This window comes from Carassius carassius, chromosome 19, assembly GCF_963082965.1.
Source record: "Carassius carassius chromosome 19, fCarCar2.1, whole genome shotgun sequence".
Classification (NCBI taxonomy): Eukaryota; Metazoa; Chordata; class Actinopteri; order Cypriniformes; family Cyprinidae; genus Carassius; species Carassius carassius.
In genome coordinates this window covers 33,415,330-33,436,387 of record NC_081773.1, presented here as the reverse complement: position 1 = coordinate 33,436,387, position 21,058 = coordinate 33,415,330, and the positions used below count along the sequence as shown (strand labels likewise).

The 21,058-nt window shown below is 40.8% G+C and overlaps 1 protein-coding gene across 2 annotated transcripts in view; it reads left to right on the top strand.

Annotated features, from left to right (window-relative positions):
- The first annotated feature begins 241 nt into the window (after positions 1-241).
- LOC132095612 (rab3 GTPase-activating protein catalytic subunit-like) overlaps positions 242-21,058 on the top strand; it is a 64,666-nt gene continuing 43,849 nt past the window's right edge. The window contains exons 1-3 of one of the 2 annotated variants that reach the window (XM_059500754.1): positions 242-328; positions 469-524; positions 20,941-21,016. In XM_059500754.1, the coding sequence (XP_059356737.1) occupies positions 278-328; positions 469-524; positions 20,941-21,016 (183 nt within the window). In that variant the 5' untranslated portion in view covers positions 242-277. The remainder of the gene's footprint in view (positions 329-468; positions 525-20,940; positions 21,017-21,058) is intronic. The other variant, XM_059500753.1, reaches the window with a different exon arrangement.

Below are 21,058 nucleotides of genomic sequence, written 5' to 3'. Positions count from 1 at the left end.
AAAGCAATGCATATAATAAATAGGAGAGTTATATAAGCATAAATATAAGGCAAAAAAATATTTATCATGAAGACGGAAGTTATCTATTATTTTAATACATTAATTTGATTCAGAACAGCATATTAGCATGTTCTCACTTCTTCTACAGAAACATATATATACACCATTTATTTGTTTGCTTGTTTTTTATTACACACTTTGTTAATTTCAGATCTTTATTTATTTTATTTCAGCTCTTCACATTCGCAGCACATCACGGCGGTACTCATTTCCCACAATGCACCTGGAAAGAAATAAACAGAGAGCCAAGATGGCGGCGGACAGTGATGTGAGTTTGTTTCCATCTAAATGCAAATCATTTTTATCTGTATTCTCCGTCAGTGTCATGTGTTATATAAATACTCACAGTTATATGAGAGGTGTGTGCTTTGATTAGCGTGTGTTATTAATGACTGGAGTGTGTTTCAGCCCGAGTCGGAGGTGTTCGAGATCACGGACTTCACCACCGCGTCAGAATGGGAGAGGTACACACACACACACACACACACACACACACACACACACACACACACACACACACACACACACACACACACACACACACACACACACACACACACACACACACACACACACACACACACACACACACACACACACACACACACACACACACACACACACACACAAACAAACAAAGCCTCCTCAAACCCTCTGATCTTCAGGGATGGGTTATTAGTGTGTGTGTGTGTGTGTGTGTGTGTGTGTGTGTGTGTTCTGGAGCTGCTGTGATTCAGATACAGATGTTTATAAGCTAAACAAACAGCTGTTTGTTCACAAACACAGACATCTATCTGATGGTTTTCTGCTGTTCTCAACATGAATATGAACAGCCACATCAATAAACCTCCAGTTCAGAGACGGATGATGAAAACACATCATATCTGACACGACTTATTGATTAACTTCAGTCTAATCCTTCATCAATTCACTGATGTGATGTAAACTATATAAGATATAACTCGTCTCTTCTTCGTGTGTGTTTATCTGACAGGTTTAGTTCTCAAGTGTGTTTATCTGACAGGTTTAGTTCTCAAGTGTGTTTATCTGACAGGTTTAGTATTCTAGTGTGTTTAGCTTACGGGGTTAGTACTCGAGTGTGTTTATCTGACAGGGTTAGTCCTCGAGTGTGTTTATCTGACAGGTTTAGTATTCTAGTGTGTTTAGCTTACGGATTAGTACTCGAGTGTGTTCATCTGACAGGTTTTGCTCTTGAGTGTGTTTATCTGACAGGTTTAGTCCTCGAGTGTGTTCATCTGACCGGTTTAGTACTCAAGTGTGTTTATCTGAGAGGGTTAGTACTCGAGTGTGTTTATCTGACAGGTTTTGCTCTTGAGTGTGTTTATCTGACAGGTTTAGTCCTCGAGTGTGTTCATCTGACCGGTTTAGTACTCAAGTGTGTTTATCTGAGAGGGTTAGTACTCAAGTGTGTTTATCTGACAGGTTTTGCTCTCGAGTGTGTTTATCTGACAGGTATAGTCCTCGAGTGTGTTCATCTGACCGGTTTAGTACTCAAGTGTGTTTATCTGAGAGGGTTAGTACTCAAGTGTGTTTATCTGACCGGTTTAGTCCTCGAGTGTGTTTATCTGACAGGTTTGGTCCTCAAGTGTGTTTACCTGACAGGGTTAGTTCTCGAGTGTGTTCATCTGACAGGATTAGTACTCAAGTGTGTTTATCTGAGAGGGTTAGTACTCAAGTGTGTTTATCTGACAGGGTTAGTCCTCGAGTGTGTTTATCTGACAGGTTTAGCTCTCGAGTGTGTTTATCTGACCGGTATAGTCCTTGAGTGTGTTTATCTGACAGGTTTAGTCCTTGAGTGTGTTTTTTGAAAGGTTTAGTATTCGAGTGTGTTTATCTGACAGGGTTGTTACTTTAGTGTGTTTACGTGACCGGGTTAGTTCTTGAGTGTGTTCATCTGACAGGTTTAGCTCTCGAGTGTGTTCATCTGACAGGTTTAGCTCTCGAGTGTGTTCATCTGACAGGTTTAGTTCTCGGGTGTGTTCATCTGACAGGTTTAGCTCTCGAGTGTTTTTATCTGATAGGGTTAGTCCTCGAGTGTGTTTATCTGACAGGTTTAGTCCTCGAGTGTGTATATCTGACAGGTTTAGTCCTCGAGTGTGTATATCTGACAGGTTTAGTCCTCGAGTGTGTATATCTGACAGGTTTAGTCCTCAAGTGTGTTTTTCTGATAGGTTTAGTATTCGAGTGTGTTTATCTGACAGGGTTAGTACTCGAGTGTGTCTATCTGACACGGTTAATCCTCAAGTGTGTTCATCTGACAGGTTTAGTTCTCGAGTGTTTTCATCTGACAGGTTTAGTCCTCGAGTGTGTTTATCTGACAGGATTAGTCCTCGAGTGTGATTTCTGACAGGTTTAGTACTCGAGTGTGATTTCTGACAGGGTTAGTCCTCGAATGTGTTCATCTGACAGGTTTCGTTCTTGAGTGTGTTCATCTGACAGGTATAGTTCTCGAGTGTTTTCAGCTGACAGGTTTCTGACAGGTTTAGTACTCGAGTGTGTTCATCTGACAGGTTTAGCACTCGAGTGTGTTTATCTGACGGTTAGTACTCGAGTGTGTTTATCTGACAGGGTTAATCCTCGAGTGTGTTTATCTGACAGGTTTAGTCCTCGAGTGTGTATATCTGACAGGTTTAGTCCTCGAGTGTGTATATCTGACAGGTTTAGTCCTCGAGTGTGTATATCTGACAGGTTTAGTCCTCAAGTGTGTTTTTCTGATAGGTTTAGTATTCGAGTGTGTTTATCTGACAGGGTTAGTACTCGAGTGTGTCTATCTGACACGGTTAATCCTCAAGTGTGTTCATCTGACAGGTTTAGTTCTCGAGTGTTTTCATCTGACAGGTTTAGTCCTCGAGTGTGTTTATCTGACAGGATTAGTCCTCGAGTGTGATTTCTGACAGGTTTAGTACTCGAGTGTGATTTCTGACAGGGTTAGTCCTCGAATGTGTTCATCTGACAGGTTTCGTTCTTGAGTGTGTTCATCTGACAGGTATAGTTCTCGAGTGTTTTCAGCTGACAGGTTTCTGACAGGTTTAGTACTCGAGTGTGTTCATCTGACAGGTTTAGCACTCGAGTGTGTTTATCTGACAGGGTTAGTACTCGAGTGTGTTTATCTGATAGGGTTAGTTCTCGAGTGTGTTTATCTGACAGGTTTAGCTCTCGAGTGTGTTCATCGGACAGGTTTTGTCCTCGAGTGTGTTTCAGGGTTAGTACTTTAATGTGTTTATTTGACAGGTTTAGCGGTCGAGTGTGTTTCTCTGAAAGGTTTAGTCCTCGAGTGTGTTTATCTGACAGGTTTAGTATTCGAGTGTGTTTATCTGACAGGGTTAGTCCTCGAGTGTGTTTATCTGACAGGGTTAGTCCTCGAGTGTGTTTATCTGACAGGGTTATTCCTCGAGTGTGTTTATCTGACAGGTTTAGTATTCGAGTGTGTTCATCTGACAGGTTTAGCACTCAAGTGTGTTTATCTGACAGGGTTAGTACTCGAGTGTGTTCATCTGACAGGTTTAGCTCTCGAGTGTGTTCATCTGACAGGTTTAGTCCTCGAGTGTATATATCTGACAGGTTTAGTATTCGAGTGTGTTTATTCAATTCAATTCAATTCAAGTTTATTTGTATAGCGCTTTTTACAATACAAATCGTTACAAAGCAACTTTACAGAAAATTATGTTTCTACAATATTTAGTAGTAGCTAGTAGTTTGTGCACGTTTGACAGGATTTTAGAAAAATAAAAATAATAATAATAATACAAGACGTAGTCAGCTAGATGATGAACTATCAATATTATTAATTAATAGTAATTATATGATGCAGTCACACATGTAGCAATAATTGTTAGTTCTGTTTGTTGATTCAAGGTTAGGATCATCTGGGGTCCTCTGAGGGTCAGCATCATCTCTTCTCAGGTGTTCTGGATCAAGACTGGAGCTTGTGTAAATCCTAGTTACCACGGGATGTAAATCCCGTGGCAAAACATAGAAACAAAATAGTGACATCATTAGCATAGCTGCTGATCCAACAAAGTAAAATTAGTTTAACCCAAGCTAAAGAATAAAAATGCAGATGCAACTACACTCACAATTTAAGAGATACATTATTCGAATGCTTGGCGAAAGAGATGCGTTTTTAATCTAGATTTAAACAGAGAGAGTGTGTCTGAACCTCGAACATTATCAGGAAGGCTATTCCAGAGTTTGGGAGCCAAATGTGAAAAAGCTCTACCTCCTTTAGTGGACTTTGCTATCCTAGGAACTACCAAAAGTCCAGCGTTTTGTGACCTTAGGGTGCGTGATGGGTTGTAGCGTGGTAGAAGGCTAGTTAGGTACGCAGGAGCTAAACCATTTAGGGCCTTATAGGTAAGTAATGATAATTTGTAACAGATACGGAACTTAATAGGTAGCCAGTGCAGAGACTGTAAAATTGGGGTAATATGATCATATTTTCTTGACCTGGTAAGGACTCTAGCTGCTGCATTTTGGACTACCTGTAGCTTGTTTATTGACGAAGCAGGACAACCACCTAGAAGTGCATTACAATAGTCCAGTCTAGAGGTCATGAAAGCATGAACTAGCTTTTCTGCATCAGAAACAGATAACATGTTTCGTAGCTTGGCAATGTTTCTAAGATGGAAGAATGCAGTTTTTGTAACATTGGAAATATGATTTTCAAAAGACAAATTGCTGTCTAATATAACACCCAGATTTCTGACTGTAGAGGAAGTAACAGTACATCCGTCTAGTTGCAGATTGTAATCTACAAGATTCTGTGTGGTGTTTTTTGGTCCAATAATTAATATCTCTGTCTTATCCGAATTTAATTGGAGAAAATTATTTGTCATCCAATCTTTTACATTTTTAACACACTCTGTTAGCTTAGATAATTGGGAAGTTTCATCTGGTCTCGTTGAAATATATAGCTGAGTATCATCAGCATAACAGTGGAAGCTTATTCCGTATTTTCTAATAATATTACCAAGGGGCAACATGTATATTGAAAATAGAAGGGGACCTAGGACGGATCCTTGTGGCACTCCATATTTTACTGATGATAAATGAGATGACACCCCATTTAAGTAAACAAAATGGTAGCGATCGGACAGGTAGGATCTAAACCATCTTAGAGCCTGCCCTTGAATACCTGTATAGTTTTGTAATCGATCTATGAGTATGTCATGATCTATGGTGTCGAACGCAGCACTAAGATTAAGTAAGACTAGAAATGAGATGCAGCCTTGATCTGACGCAAGAAGCAGGTCATTTGTAATTTTAACAAGTGCAGTTTCTGTGCTATGGTGGGGCCTAAAACCTGACTGAAATTCTTCATACAGATCATTTTTATGCAGGAAGGTGCTCAATTGAGCAGACACAACTTTTTCTAAAATTTTAGACATAAATGGAAGATTTGAAATAGGCCTATAATTTGCCAGTACACTAGGATCTAGTTTTGGTTTCTTAATAAGAGGCTTGATAACCGCCAGCTTGAATGGTTTTGGGACGTGACCTAAAGATAACGACGAGTTAATGATATTGAGAAGCGGTTCTTCGGCTACAGGTAACAGCTCTTTTAGTAATTTAGTGGGTACAGGATCTAATAAACATGTTGTTGGTTTAGATACAGTGATAAGTTTATTTAGCTCTTCCTGTCCTATATTTGTAAAGCACTGCAGTTTATCTTTGGGTGCGATGGATGAAACTGAAGTGTTAGACGCTGTAGAATCTACATTCGCTATTGTATTTCTAATGTTATCTATTTTATCAGTGAAGAAATTCATAAAGTCATTACTATTTAACGTTGGTGGAATATTTGAATCAGGTGGCGTCTGGTAATTTGTTAATTTAGCCACTGTGCTAAATAAAAACCTTGGATTGTTTTGGTTATTTTCAATGAGTTTGTGGATATGCTCTGCCCTAGCAGTTTTTAGAGCCTGTCTATAGCTGGACATACTGTTTTTCCATGCAATTTTAAAAACTTCCAAGTTAGTTTTTCTCCATTTGCGTTCAAGACTACGAGTTACTTTCTTGAGAGAGTGAGTATTACTGTTATACCATGGCACAGTACGTTTTTCTCTAACCTTTTTCAATTTGATGGGAGCAACAGCTTCTAATGTATTAGAGAAAATAGTGCCCATGTTGTCAGTAATTTCGTCTAATTCGTGTGTATTTTTGGGTACAAATAGCAGTTGAGATAGATCAGGCAGGTTATTTGCGAATCTGTCTTTGGTGGCTGGAACAATAGTTCTGCCCAGACGGTAACGCTGAGACATATAGTTAATATCAGTTATACGCAGCATGCACGATACAAGGAAATGGTCTGTAATATCATCACATTGGGGTACAATATCTATAGCAGTAAGATCGATTCCATGCGATATAATTAGATCTAGTGTATGATTAAAACGATGAGTGGGCCCGGTGACATTTTGCTTGACTCCAAAGGAGTTTATTAGGTCAGTAAACGCAAGTCCTAATGTATCATTTGCATTATCAACGTGAATATTAAAATCTCCCATGATTAGCGCCTTATCAACTGTAACTAGTAGGTCTGAGAGGAAATCTGCAAATTCTTTTAGGAATTCTGTATACGGCCCTGGTGGTCTATACACAGTAGCCAGAGCAAGAGATACATTAGATTTCTTTTGCATGTCTGACAGTGTAACATTTAGCAGAAGTATTTCAAAAGAGTTAAACCTGTATCCTGTTTTCTGGGTAACATTGAGAATATCACTATATATTGTTGCAACACCTCCTCCACGACCAGTCTGACGGGGCTCATGCTTATAACAGTAGTTTGGTGGAGTAGACTCATTTAGACCAAAATAATCATTTGGTTTTAGCCAGGTTTCAGTCAAGCAGAGTACATCAAAACTATTTTCTGTGATCATTTCATTTACAATAACTGCTTTGGGTGTGAGTGATCTAATATTTATGAGCCCAAACTTTAAAAATTGTTTTTGTTCATTTACTTTACATTTTTCTGGTTTAATTACGATAAGATTTTTTCTAGATCCTACATTATATTTTGACCTCACTATTCGGGGAACAGACACAGTCTTAATAGTTTTTATCTGACAGGGTTAGTGCTCGAGTGTGTTCATCTGACAGGTTTAGTCCTCGAGTGTATATATCTGACAGGTTTAGTCCTCGAGTGTGTTTTTCTGATAGGTTTAGCTGTCGAGTGTGTTTATCTGTCAGGTTTAGTCCTCGAGTGTGTTTATCTGACATGTTTAGTATTCGAGTGTGTTTATCTGACCGGGTTACTCCTCGAGTGTGTTTATCTGACAGGTTTAGTCCTCGAGTGTGTTTGTCTGACAGGTTTAGTATTGGAGTGTGTTTATTTGACCGGGATAGTCCTCGAGTGTGTTTATCTGACAGGGTTAGTCCTCGAGTGTGTTTATCTGAAAGATTTAGTATTCGAGTGTGTTTATCTGACAGGGTTAGTCCTCGAGTGTGTTTATCTGACAGGTTTCAGACAGGTTTAGTATTCGAGTGTGTTTATCTGACAGGTTTAGTCCTCGAGTGTGTCTATCTGACAGGGTTAGTACTCGAGTGTGTTTATCTGACAGGTTTAGCTGTCGAGTGTGTTTATTTGACCGGGATAGTCCTCGAGTGTGTTTATCTGACAGGGTTAGTCCTCGAGTGTGTTTATCTGAAAGATTTAGTATTCGAGTGTGTTTATCTGACAGGGTTAGTCCTCGAGTGTGTTTATCTGACAGGTTTCAGACAGGTTTAGTATTCGAGTGTGTTTATCTGACAGGTTTAGTCCTCGAGTGTGTTTATCTGACAGGTTTAGTTTTCGAGTGTGTTTATCTGACAGGTTTAGCTCTCGAGTGTGTTCATCTGACAGGTTTAGTCCTCGAGTGTGTTTATCTGACAGGTTTAGTACTCGAGTGTGTTTATCTGACATGTTTAGTTCTCGAGTGTGTTTCAGGGTTAGTACTCGATTGTGTTTCAGGGTTAGTACTCTAATGTGTTTATCTGACAGGTTTAGTTTTCGAGTGTGTTCATCTGACAGGTTTAGTCCTCGAGTGTGTTCATCTGACAGGTTTAGTCCTCGAGTGTGTTCATCTGACAGGTTTAGTACTCGAGTGTGTTAATCTGACAGGTTTAGTACTCGAGTGTGTTCATCTGACAGGCTTAGTTCATGAGTGTGTTTCAGGGTTAGTACTTGAGTGTGTTTATATGACAGGTTTAGTTCTCGAGTGTGTTTCAGGTTTAGTACTCGATTGCGTTTATCTGACAGGTTTTGTTCTCAAATGTATTCATCTGACAGGTTTCTGACAGGTTTTGTTCTCAAATGTATTCATCTGACAGGTTTCTGACAGGTTAAGTACTCACGTGTGTTTATCTGACAGGTTTAGTTCACGAGGTTGTTTAGGGTTAGCACTCGAGTGTGTTTATCTGACAGGTTTAGTTCTCGAGTGTGTTCATCTGACAGGTTAAGTACTCAAGTGTGTTATCTGACAGGTTTAGTTCACAAGGTTGTTTCAGGGTTAGCACTCGAGTGTGTTTATCTGACAGGTTTAGTTCTCGAGTGTGTTCATCTGACAGGTTAAGTACTCAAGTGTGTTTACCTGACAAGTTTAGTTCACGAAGTTGTTTCAGGGTTAGTACTCGAGTGTGTTTATCTGACAGGTTTAGTTCTCAAGTGTGTTTATCTGACAGGTTTAGCTCTCGAGTGTGTTCATCTGACAGGTTTAGTACTTGAGTGTGTTTACCTGACAGGGTTAGTTCTTGAGTGTGTTCATCTGACAGGTTTAGCTCTCGAGTGTGTTCATCTGACAGGTTTAGCTCTCGAGTGTTTTTATCTGATAGGGTTAGTCCTTGAGTGTGTTTATCTGGCAGGGTTAGTTCTCGAGTGTGTTTATCTGACAGGGTTAGTTCTCGAGTGTGTTCATCTGACAGGTTTAGCTCTCGAGTGTTCATCTGACAGGTTTAGTCCTCGAGTGTGTATATCTGACAGGTTTAGTCCTCGAGTGTGTTTTTCTGATAGGTTTAGTATTCGAGTGTGTTTATCTGACAGGGTTAGTACTCGAGTGTGTCTATCTGACAGGGTTAATCCTCAAGTGTGTTCATCTGACAGGTTTAGTTCTTTAGTGTTTAAATCTGACAGGTTTAGTCCTCGAGTGTGTTTATCTGACAGGATTAGTCCTCGAGTGTGATTTCTGACAGGGTTAGTCCTCGAATGTGTTTATCTGACATGTTTCGTTCATGAGTGTGTTCATCTGACAGGTATAGTTCTCGAGAGTTTTCAGCTGACAGGTTTCTGACAGGTTTAGTACTCGAGTGTGTTGATCTGACAGGTTTAGCACTCGAGTGTGTTCATCGGACAGGTTTAGTCCTCGAGTGCGTTTCAGGGTTATTACTCTAATGTGTTTATCTGACAGGTTTAGCGGTCGAGTGTGTTTCTCTGACAGGTTTAGTCCTCGAGTGTGTTTATCTGACAGGTTTAGTATTCCAGTGTGTTTATCTGAAAGGGTTAGTCCTCGAGTGTGTTTATCTGACAGGGTTAGTCCTCGAGTGTGTTTATCTGACAGGTTTAGTATTTGAGTGTGTTCATCTGACAGGTTTAGCACTCGAGTGTGTTTATCTGATAGGGTTAGTACTCGAGTGTGTTTATCTGATAGGTTTAGCTCTCGAGTGTGTTCATCTGACAGGTTTAGCTCTCGAGTGTGTTCATCTGACAGGTGTAGCTCTCGAGTGTTTTTATCTGATAGGGTTAGTCCTCGAGTGTGTTTATCTGACAGGATTAGTCCTCGAGTGTGTTTATCTGACAGGGTTAGTTCTCGAGTGTGTTCATCTGACAGGTTTAGCTCTCGAGTGTTCATCTGACAGGTTTCTGACAGGTTTAGTCCTCGAGTGTGTATATCTGACAGGTTTAGTCCTCGAGTGTGTTTTTCTGATAGGTTTAGTATTTGAGTGTGTTTATCTGACAGGGTTAGTACTCGAGTGTGTCTATCTGACAGGGTTAATCCTCAAGTGTGTTCATCTGACAGGTTTAGTTCTCGAGTGTTTTCATCTGACAGGTTTAGTCCTCGAGTGTGTTTATCTGACAGGATTAGTCCTCGAGTGTGATTTCTGACAGGGTTAGTCCTCGAATGTGTTTATCTGACATGTTTCGTTCTTGAGTGTATTCATCTGACAGGTATAGTTCTCGAGTGTTTTCAGCTGACAGGTTTCTGACAGGTTTAGTACTCTAGTGTGTTCATCTGACAGGTTTAGCACTCGAGTGTGTTCATCTGACAGGTTTAGCACTCGAGTGTGTTTATCTGACAGGGTTAGTACTCGAGTGTGATTTCTGACAGGTTTAGTACTCGAGTGTGATTTCTGACAGGGTTAGTACTCTAATGTGTTTATCTGACAGGTTTAGCTGTCGAGTGTGTTTATCTGACAGGTTTAGTCCTCGAGTGTGTTTATCTGACAGGTTTAGTCCTCGAGTGTGTTTATCTGACAGGTTTAGTCCTCGAGTGTGTTTATCTGACAGGTTTAGTCCTCGAGTGTGTTTATCTGACAGGTTTAGTCCTCGAGTGTGTTTATCTGACCGGGTTAGTCCTCGAGTGTGTTTATCTGACCGGGTTAGTCCTCGAGTGTGTTTATCTGACAGGTTTAGTCCTCGAGTGTGTTTGTCTGACAGGTTTAGTATTGGAGTGTGTTTATCTGACCAGGTTAGTCCTCGAGTGTGTTTATCTGACAAGGTTAGTCCTCGCGTGTGTTTATCTGACAGGTTTCAGACAGGTTTAGTATTCGAGTGTGTTTATCTGACAGGTTTAGTCCTCGAGTGTGTCTATCTGACAGGGTTAGTACTCGAGTGTGTTTATCTGACATGTTTATTTCTCGAGTGTGTTTCAGGGCTAGTACTCGAGTGTGTTTCAGGGTTAGTAATCTAATGTGTTTATCTGACAGGTTTAGCTGTCGAGTGTGTTTATCTGACAGGTTTAGTCCTCGAGTGTGTTTATCTGACAGGTTTAGTCCTCGAGTGTGTTTATCTGACAGGTTTAGTATTCGAGTGTGTTTATTTGACCGGGTTAGTCCTTGAGTGTGTTTATCTGACCGGGTTAGTCCTCGAGTGTGTTTATCTGACAGGTTTAGTCCTCGAGTGTGTTTGTCTGACAGGTTTAGTATTGGAGTGTGTTTATCTGACCGGGTTAGTCCTCGAGTGTGTTTATCTGACAAGGTTAGTCCTCGAGTGTGTTTATCTGACAGGTTTCAGACAGGTTTAGTATTCGAGTGTGTTTATCTGACAGGTTTAGTCCTCGAGTGTGTCTATCTGACAGGGTTAGTACTCGAGTGTGTTTTTCTGACATGTTTAGTTCTCGAGTGTGTTTCAGGGTTAGTACTCGAGTGTGTGTCAGGGTTAGTACTCTAGGTTTTCGAGTGTGTTTATCTGACATGTTTAGCTCTCGAGTGTGTTCATCTGACAGGTTTAGTCCTCGAGTGTGTTTACCTGACAGGGTTAGTACTCGAGTGTGTTTATCTGACATGTTTAGTTCTCGAGTGTGTTTCAGGGTTAGTACTCGAGTGTGTGTCAGGGTTAGTACTCTAGGTTTTCGAGTGTGTTTATCTGACAGGTTTAGCTGTCGAGTGTGTTTATCTGACAGGTTTAGTCCTCGAGTGTCTTTATCTGACAGGTTTAGTACTCCAGTGTGTTCATCTGACAGGTTTAGTACTCGAGTGTGTTCATCTGACAGGCTTAGTTCATGAGTGTGTTTCAGGCTTAGTACTTGAGTGTGTTTATATGACAGGTTTAGTTCTCGAGTGTGTTTCAGGTTTAGGACTCGATTGTGTTTATCTGACAGGTTTTGTTCTCAAATGTATTCATAAAACAGGTTTCTGACAGGTTTAGTACTCGAGTGTGTTCATCTGACAGGTTTAGCACTCGAGTGTGTTTATCTGACAGGTTAAGTACTCAAGTGTGTTTATCTGACAGGTTTAGTTCACGAGGTTGTTTCAGGGTTAGCACTCGAGTGTGTTTATCTGACAGGTTTAGTTCTCGAGTGTGTTTATGTGAAAGACTTAGTTCTCGAGTGTGTTTATTTGACAGGCTTAGTTCACAAGTGTGTTTCAGGGTTAGTACTTGAGTTTGTTTATCTGACAGGTTTAGTTCTTGAGTGTGTTTCAGGTTTATTACCCGATTGTGTTTATCTGACAGGTTTCGTTCTCGAGTGTGTTCATCTGACAGGTTTAGTTCTCGAGTGTATTCATCTGACAGGTTTAGTACTCGAGTGTGTTCATCTGACAGGTTTAGTTCTCGAGTGTATTCATCTGACAGGTTTAGTACTCGAGTGTGTTCATCTGACAGGTTTAGTACTCCAGTGTGTTTATCTGACAGGTTTAGTACTCGAGTGTGTTCATCTAAAAGGTTTAGCACTCAAGAGTGTTTATCTGACAGGTTTAGTACTCGAGTGTGTTTATCTGACAGGTTTAGTTCTCGAGTGTGTTTCAGGGTTAGTACTCGAGTGTGTTTATCTGACAGGCTTAGTTCACGAGTGTGTTTCAGGGTTAGTACTTGAGTGTGTTTATCTGACAGGTTAAGTTCTCGAGTGTGTTTCAGGTTTAGTACTCTAGGGTGTTTATCTGACAGGTTTAGTTCTTGAGTGTGTTTATCTGACAGGTTTAGTCCTCGAGTGTGTTTACCTGACAGGGTTAGTACTCGAGTGTGTTCATCTGACATGTTTAGTTCTCGAGTGTGTTTCAGGGTTAGTACTCGATTGTGTTTCAGGGTTAGTACTCTAATGTGTTTATCTGACAGGTTTAGCTGTCGAGTGTGTTTATCTGACAGGTTTAGTCCTCGATTGTCTTTATCTGACAGGTTTAGTACTCCAGTGTGTTCATCTGACAGGTTTAGTACTCGAGTGTGTTCATCTGACAGGCTTAGTTCATGAGTGTGTTTCAGGCTTAGTACTTGAGTGTGTTTATATGACAGGTTTAGTTCTCGAGTGTGTTTCAGGTTTAGGACTCGATTGTGTTTATCTGACAGGTTTTGTTCTCAAATGTATTCATAAAACAGGTTTCTGACAGGTTTAGCACTCGAGTGTGTTTATCTGACAGGTTTAGTTCACGAGGTTGTTTCAGGGTTAGCACTCGAGTGTGTTTATCTGACAGGTTTAGTTCTCGAGTGTGTTTATGTGAAAGACTTAGTTCTCGAGTGTGTTTATTTGACAGGCTTAGTTCACAAGTGTGTTTCAGGGTAAGTATTTGAGTGTGTTTATCTGACAGGGTTAGTACTCGAGTGTGTCTATCTGACAGGGTTAATCCTCAAGTGTGTTCATCTGACAGGTTTAGTTCTCGAGTGTATTCATCTGACAGGTTTAGTACTCGAGTGTGTTCATCTGACAGGTTTAGTACTCCAGTGTGTTTATCTGACAGGTTTAGTACTCGAGTGTGTTCATCTAAAAGGTTTAGCACTCAAGAGTGTTTATCTGACAGGTTTAGTACTCGAGTGTGTTTATCTGACAGGTTTAGTTCTCGAGTGTGTTTCAGGGTTAGTACTCGAGTGTGTTTATCTGACAGGCTTAGTTCACGAGTGTGTTTCAGGGTTAGTACTTGACTGTGTTTATCTGACAGGTTAAGTTCTCGAGTGTGTTTCAGGTTTAGTACTCTAGTGTGTTTATCTGACAGGTTTTGTACTCGAGTGTGTTTATCTGACAGGTTTAGTACTCGAGTGTGTTTATCTGACAGGTTTAGTACTCGAGTGTCTTTATCTGACAGGGTTAGTACTCGAGTGTGTTTATCTGACAGGTTTAGTTCTCGAGTGTGTTTATCTGACAGGTTTAGTACTCGAGTGTGTTTATCTGACAGGTTTAGTACTCGAGTGTGTTTATCTGACAGGTTTAGTACTCGAGTGTGTTTATCTGACAGGTTAAGTTCTCGAGTGTGTTTCAGGTTTAGTACTCGAGTGTGTTTATCTGACAGGTTTAGTACTTGAGTGTGTTTGTCTGACAGGTTTAGTATTGGAGTGTGTTTATTTGACCGGGATAGTCCTCGAGTGTGTTTATCTGACAGGGTTAGTCCTCGAGTGTGTTTATCTGAAAGATTTAGTATTCGAGTGTGTTTATCTGACAGGGTTAGTCCTCGAGTGTGTTTATCTGACAGGTTTCAGACAGGTTTAGTATTCGAGTGTGTTTATCTGACAGGTTTAGTCCTCGAGTGTGTCTATCTGACAGGGTTAGTACTCGAGTGTGTTTATCTGACAGGTTTAGCTGTCGAGTGTGTTTATTTGACCGGGATAGTCCTCGAGTGTGTTTATCTGACAGGGTTAGTCCTCGAGTGTGTTTATCTGAAAGATTTAGTATTCGAGTGTGTTTATCTGACAGGGTTAGTCCTCGAGTGTGTTTATCTGACAGGTTTCAGACAGGTTTAGTATTCGAGTGTGTTTATCTGACAGGTTTAGTCCTCGAGTGTGTTTATCTGACAGGTTTAGTTTTCGAGTGTGTTTATCTGACAGGTTTAGCTCTCGAGTGTGTTCATCTGACAGGTTTAGTCCTCGAGTGTGTTTATCTGACAGGTTTAGTACTCGAGTGTGTTTATCTGACATGTTTAGTTCTCGAGTGTGTTTCAGGGTTAGTACTCGATTGTGTTTCAGGGTTAGTACTCTAATGTGTTTATCTGACAGGTTTAGTTTTCGAGTGTGTTCATCTGACAGGTTTAGTCCTCGAGTGTGTTCATCTGACAGGTTTAGTCCTCGAGTGTGTTCATCTGACAGGTTTAGTACTCGAGTGTGTTAATCTGACAGGTTTAGTACTCGAGTGTGTTCATCTGACAGGCTTAGTTCATGAGTGTGTTTCAGGGTTAGTACTTGAGTGTGTTTATATGACAGGTTTAGTTCTCGAGTGTGTTTCAGGTTTAGTACTCGATTGCGTTTATCTGACAGGTTTTGTTCTCAAATGTATTCATCTGACAGGTTTCTGACAGGTTTTGTTCTCAAATGTATTCATCTGACAGGTTTCTGACAGGTTAAGTACTCACGTGTGTTTATCTGACAGGTTTAGTTCACGAGGTTGTTTAGGGTTAGCACTCGAGTGTGTTTATCTGACAGGTTTAGTTCTCGAGTGTGTTCATCTGACAGGTTAAGTACTCAAGTGTGTTATCTGACAGGTTTAGTTCACAAGGTTGTTTCAGGGTTAGCACTCGAGTGTGTTTATCTGACAGGTTTAGTTCTCGAGTGTGTTCATCTGACAGGTTAAGTACTCAAGTGTGTTTACCTGACAAGTTTAGTTCACGAAGTTGTTTCAGGGTTAGTACTCGAGTGTGTTTATCTGACAGGTTTAGTTCTCAAGTGTGTTTATCTGACAGGTTTAGCTCTCGAGTGTGTTCATCTGACAGGTTTAGTACTTGAGTGTGTTTACCTGACAGGGTTAGTTCTTGAGTGTGTTCATCTGACAGGTTTAGCTCTCGAGTGTGTTCATCTGACAGGTTTAGCTCTCGAGTGTTTTTATCTGATAGGGTTAGTCCTTGAGTGTGTTTATCTGGCAGGGTTAGTTCTCGAGTGTGTTTATCTGACAGGGTTAGTTCTCGAGTGTGTTCATCTGACAGGTTTAGCTCTCGAGTGTTCATCTGACAGGTTTAGTCCTCGAGTGTGTATATCTGACAGGTTTAGTCCTCGAGTGTGTTTTTCTGATAGGTTTAGTATTCGAGTGTGTTTATCTGACAGGGTTAGTACTCGAGTGTGTCTATCTGACAGGGTTAATCCTCAAGTGTGTTCATCTGACAGGTTTAGTTCTTTAGTGTTTAAATCTGACAGGTTTAGTCCTCGAGTGTGTTTATCTGACAGGATTAGTCCTCGAGTGTGATTTCTGACAGGGTTAGTCCTCGAATGTGTTTATCTGACATGTTTCGTTCATGAGTGTGTTCATCTGACAGGTATAGTTCTCGAGAGTTTTCAGCTGACAGGTTTCTGACAGGTTTAGTACTCGAGTGTGTTGATCTGACAGGTTTAGCACTCGAGTGTGTTCATCGGACAGGTTTAGTCCTCGAGTGCGTTTCAGGGTTATTACTCTAATGTGTTTATCTGACAGGTTTAGCGGTCGAGTGTGTTTCTCTGACAGGTTTAGTCCTCGAGTGTGTTTATCTGACAGGTTTAGTATTCCAGTGTGTTTATCTGAAAGGGTTAGTCCTCGAGTGTGTTTATCTGACAGGGTTAGTCCTCGAGTGTGTTTATCTGACAGGTTTAGTATTTGAGTGTGTTCATCTGACAGGTTTAGCACTCGAGTGTGTTTATCTGATAGGGTTAGTACTCGAGTGTGTTTATCTGATAGGTTTAGCTCTCGAGTGTGTTCATCTGACAGGTTTAGCTCTCGAGTGTGTTCATCTGACAGGTGTAGCTCTCGAGTGTTTTTATCTGATAGGGTTAGTCCTCGAGTGTGTTTATCTGACAGGATTAGTCCTCGAGTGTGTTTATCTGACAGGGTTAGTTCTCGAGTGTGTTCATCTGACAGGTTTAGCTCTCGAGTGTTCATCTGACAGGTTTCTGACAGGTTTAGTCCTCGAGTGTGTATATCTGACAGGTTTAGTCCTCGAGTGTGTTTTTCTGATAGGTTTAGTATTTGAGTGTGTTTATCTGACAGGGTTAGTACTCGAGTGTGTCTATCTGACAGGGTTAATCCTCAAGTGTGTTCATCTGACAGGTTTAGTTCTCGAGTGTTTTCATCTGACAGGTTTAGTCCTCGAGTGTGTTTATCTGACAGGATTAGTCCTCGAGTGTGATTTCTGACAGGGTTAGTCCTCGAATGTGTTTATCTGACATGTTTCGTTCTTGAGTGTATTCATCTGACAGGTATAGTTCTCGAGTGTTTTCAGCTGACAGGTTTCTGACAGGTTTAGTACTCTAGTGTGTTCATCTGACAGGTTTAGCACTCGAGTGTGTTCATCTGACAGGTTTAGCACTCGAGTGTGTTTATCTGACAGGGTTAGTACTCGAGTGTGATTTCTGACAGGTTTAGTACTCGAGTGTGATTTCTGACAGGGTTAGTACTCTAATGTGTTTATCTGACAGGTTTAGCTGTCGAGTGTGTTTATCTGACAGGTTTAGTCCTCGAGTGTGTTTATCTGACAGGTTTAGTCCTCGAGTGTGTTTATCTGACAGGTTTAGTCCTCGAGTGTGTTTATCTGACAGGTTTAGTCCTCGAGTGTGTTTATCTGACAGGTTTAGTCCTCGAGTGTGTTTATCTGACCGGGTTAGTCCTCGAGTGTGTTTATCTGACCGGGTTAGTCCTCGAGTGTGTTTATCTGACAGGTTTAGTCCTCGAGTGTGTTTGTCTGACAGGTTTAGTATTGGAGTGTGTTTATCTGACCAGGTTAGTCCTCGAGTGTGTTTATCTGACAAGGTTAGTCCTCGCGTGTGTTTATCTGACAGGTTTCAGACAGGTTTAGTATTCGAGTGTGTTTATCTGACAGGTTTAGTCCTCGAGTGTGTCTATCTGACAGGGTTAGTACTCGAGTGTGTTTATCTGACATGTTTATTTCTCGAGTGTGTTTCAGGGCTAGTACTCGAGTGTGTTTCAGGGTTAGTAATCTAATGTGTTTATCTGACAGGTTTAGCTGTCGAGTGTGTTTATCTGACAGGTTTAGTCCTCGAGTGTGTTTATCTGACAGGTTTGGTCCTCGAGTGTGTTTATCTGACAGGTTTAGTATTCGAGTGTGTTTATTTGACCGGGTTAGTCCTTGAGTGTGTTTATCTGACCGGGTTAGTCCTCGAGTGTGTTTATCTGACAGGTTTAGTCCTCGAGTGTGTTTGTCTGACAGGTTTAGTATTGGAGTGTGTTTATCTGACCGGGTTAGTCCTCGAGTGTGTTTATCTGACAAGGTTAGTCCTCGAGTGTGTTTATCTGACAGGTTTCAGACAGGTTTAGTATTCGAGTGTGTTTATCTGACAGGTTTAGTCCTCGAGTGTGTCTATCTGACAGGGTTAGTACTCGAGTGTGTTTTTCTGACATGTTTAGTTCTCGAGTGTGTTTCAGGGTTAGTACTCGAGTGTGTGTCAGGGTTAGTACTCTAGGTTTTCGAGTGTGTTTATCTGACATGTTTAGCTCTCGAGTGTGTTCATCTGACAGGTTTAGTCCTCGAGTGTGTTTACCTGACAGGGTTAGTACTCGAGTGTGTTTATCTGACATGTTTAGTTCTCGAGTGTGTTTCAGGGTTAGTACTCGAGTGTGTGTCAGGGTTAGTACTCTAGGTTTTCGAGTGTGTTTATCTGACAGGTTTAGCTGTCGAGTGTGTTTATCTGACAGGTTTAGTCCTCGAGTGTCTTTATCTGACAGGTTTAGTACTCCAGTGTGTTCATCTGACAGGTTTAGTACTCGAGTGTGTTCATCTGACAGGCTTAGTTCATGAGTGTGTTTCAGGCTTAGTACTTGAGTGTGTTTATATGACAGGTTTAGTTCTCGAGTGTGTTTCAGGTTTAGGACTCGATTGTGTTTATCTGACAGGTTTTGTTCTCAAATGTATTCATAAAACAGGTTTCTGACAGGTTTAGTACTCGAGTGTGTTCATCTGACAGGTTTAGCACTCGAGTGTGTTTATCTGACAGGTTAAGTACTCAAGTGTGTTTATCTGACAGGTTTAGTTCACGAGGTTGTTTCAGGGTTAGCACTCGAGTGTGTTTATCTGACAGGTTTAGTTCTCGAGTGTGTTTATGTGAAAGACTTAGTTCTCGAGTGTGTTTATTTGACAGGCTTAGTTCACAAGTGTGTTTCAGGGTTAGTACTTGAGTTTGTTTATCTGACAGGTTTAGTTCTTGAGTGTGTTTCAGGTTTATTACCCGATTGTGTTTATCTGACAGGTTTCGTTCTCGAGTGTGTTCATCTGACAGGTTTAGTTCTCGAGTGTATTCATCTGACAGGTTTAGTACTCGAGTGTGTTCATCTGACAGGTTTAGTTCTCGAGTGTATTCATCTGACAGGTTTAGTACTCGAGTGTGTTCATCTGACAGGTTTAGTACTCCAGTGTGTTTATCCGACAGGTTTAGTACTCGAGTGTGTTCATCTAAAAGGTTTAGCACTCAAGAGTGTTTATCTGACAGGTTTAGTACTCGAGTGTGTTTATCTGACAGGTTTAGTTCTCGAGTGTGTTTCAGGGTTAGTACTCGAGTGTGTTTATCTGACAGGCTTAGTTCACGAGTGTGTTTCAGGGTTAGTACTTGAGTGTGTTTATCTGACAGGTTAAGTTCTCGAGTGTGTTTCAGGTTTAGTACTCTAGGGTGTTTATCTGACAGGTTTAGTTCTTGAGTGTGTTTATCTGACAGGTTTAGTCCTCGAGTGTGTTTACCTGACAGGGTTAGTACTCGAGTGTGTTCATCTGACATGTTTAGTTCTCGAGTGTGTTTCAGGGTTAGTACTCGATTGTGTTTCAGGGTTAGTACTCTAATGTGTTTATCTGACAGGTTTAGCTGTCGAGTGTGTTTATCTGACAGGTTTAGTCCTCGATTGTCTTTATCTGACAGGTTTAGTACTCCAGTGTGTTCATCTGACAGGTTTAGTACTCGAGTGTGTTCATCTGACAGGCTTAGTTCATGAGTGTGTTTCAGGCTTAGTACTTGAGTGTGTTTATATGACAGGTTTAGTTCTCGAGTGTGTTTCAGGTTTAGGACTCGATTGTGTTTATCTGACAGGTTTTGTTCTCAAATGTATTCATAAAACAGGTTTCTGACAGGTTTAGCACTCGAGTGTGTTTATCTGACAGGTTTAGTTCACGAGGTTGTTTCAGGGTTAGCACTCGAGTGTGTTTATCTGACAGGTTTAGTTCTCGAGTGTGTTTATGTGAAAGACTTAGTTCTCGAGTGTGTTTATTTGACAGGCTTAGTTCACAAGTGTGTTTCAGGGTAAGTATTTGAGTGTGTTTATCTGACAGGGTTAGTACTCGAGTGTGTCTATCTGACAGGGTTAATCCTCAAGTGTGTTCATCTGACAGGTTTAGTTCTCGAGTGTATTCATCTGACAGGTTTAGTACTCGAGTGTGTTCATCTGACAGGTTTAGTACTCCAGTGTGTTTATCTGACAGGTTTAGTACTCGAGTGTGTTCATCTAAAAGGTTTAGCACTCAAGAGTGTTTATCTGACAGGTTTAGTACTCGAGTGTGTTTATCTGACAGGTTTAGTTCTCGAGTGTGTTTCAGGGTTAGTACTCGAGTGTGTTTATCTGACAGGCTTAGTTCACGAGTGTGTTTCAGGGTTAGTACTTGACTGTGTTTATCTGACAGGTTAAGTTCTCGAGTGTGTTTCAGGTTTAGTACTCTAGTGTGTTTATCTGACAGGTTTTGTACTCGAGTGTGTTTATCTGACAGGTTTAGTACTCGAGTGTGTTTATCTGACAGGTTTAGTACTCGAGTGTCTTTATCTGACAGGGTTAGTACTCGAGTGTGTTTATCTGACAGGTTTAGTTCTCGAGTGTGTTTATCTGACAGGTTTAGTACTCGAGTGTGTTTATCTGACAGGTTTAGTACTCGAGTGTGTTTATCTGACAGGTTTAGTACTCGAGTGTGTTTATCTGACAGGTTAAGTTCTCGAGTGTGTTTCAGGTTTAGTACTCGAGTGTGTTTATCTGACAGGTTTAGTACTTGAGTGTGTTTATCTGACAGGTTTAGTACTCGAGTGTGTTTATCTGACAGGGTTAGTTCTCGTGTGTTTATCTGACAGGTTTAGTACTCGAGTGTGTTTATCTCACAGGTTTAGTTCTCGAGTGTGTTTATCTTACAGGATTAGTACTTGAGTGTGTTTATCTGACAGGGTTAGTTCTCGTATGTTAATCTGACAGGGTTCATTCTCGAGTGTATTTATCTGACAGGTTTAGTACTCAAGTGTGTTTATCTGACAGGTTTAGTTCTCGAGTGTGTGAGGCAGTGGAGTCATATATTCATAAGTTTATGTGTCTGTAGATTTATTTCTCGGGTCGAGGAGGTGCTCAATGACTGGAAGCTGATTGGCTCTGGTGTCGGGAAACCACTGGAGAAGGTCAGTTCTGAACTACATTACCCATGATTCCACTGATGACAC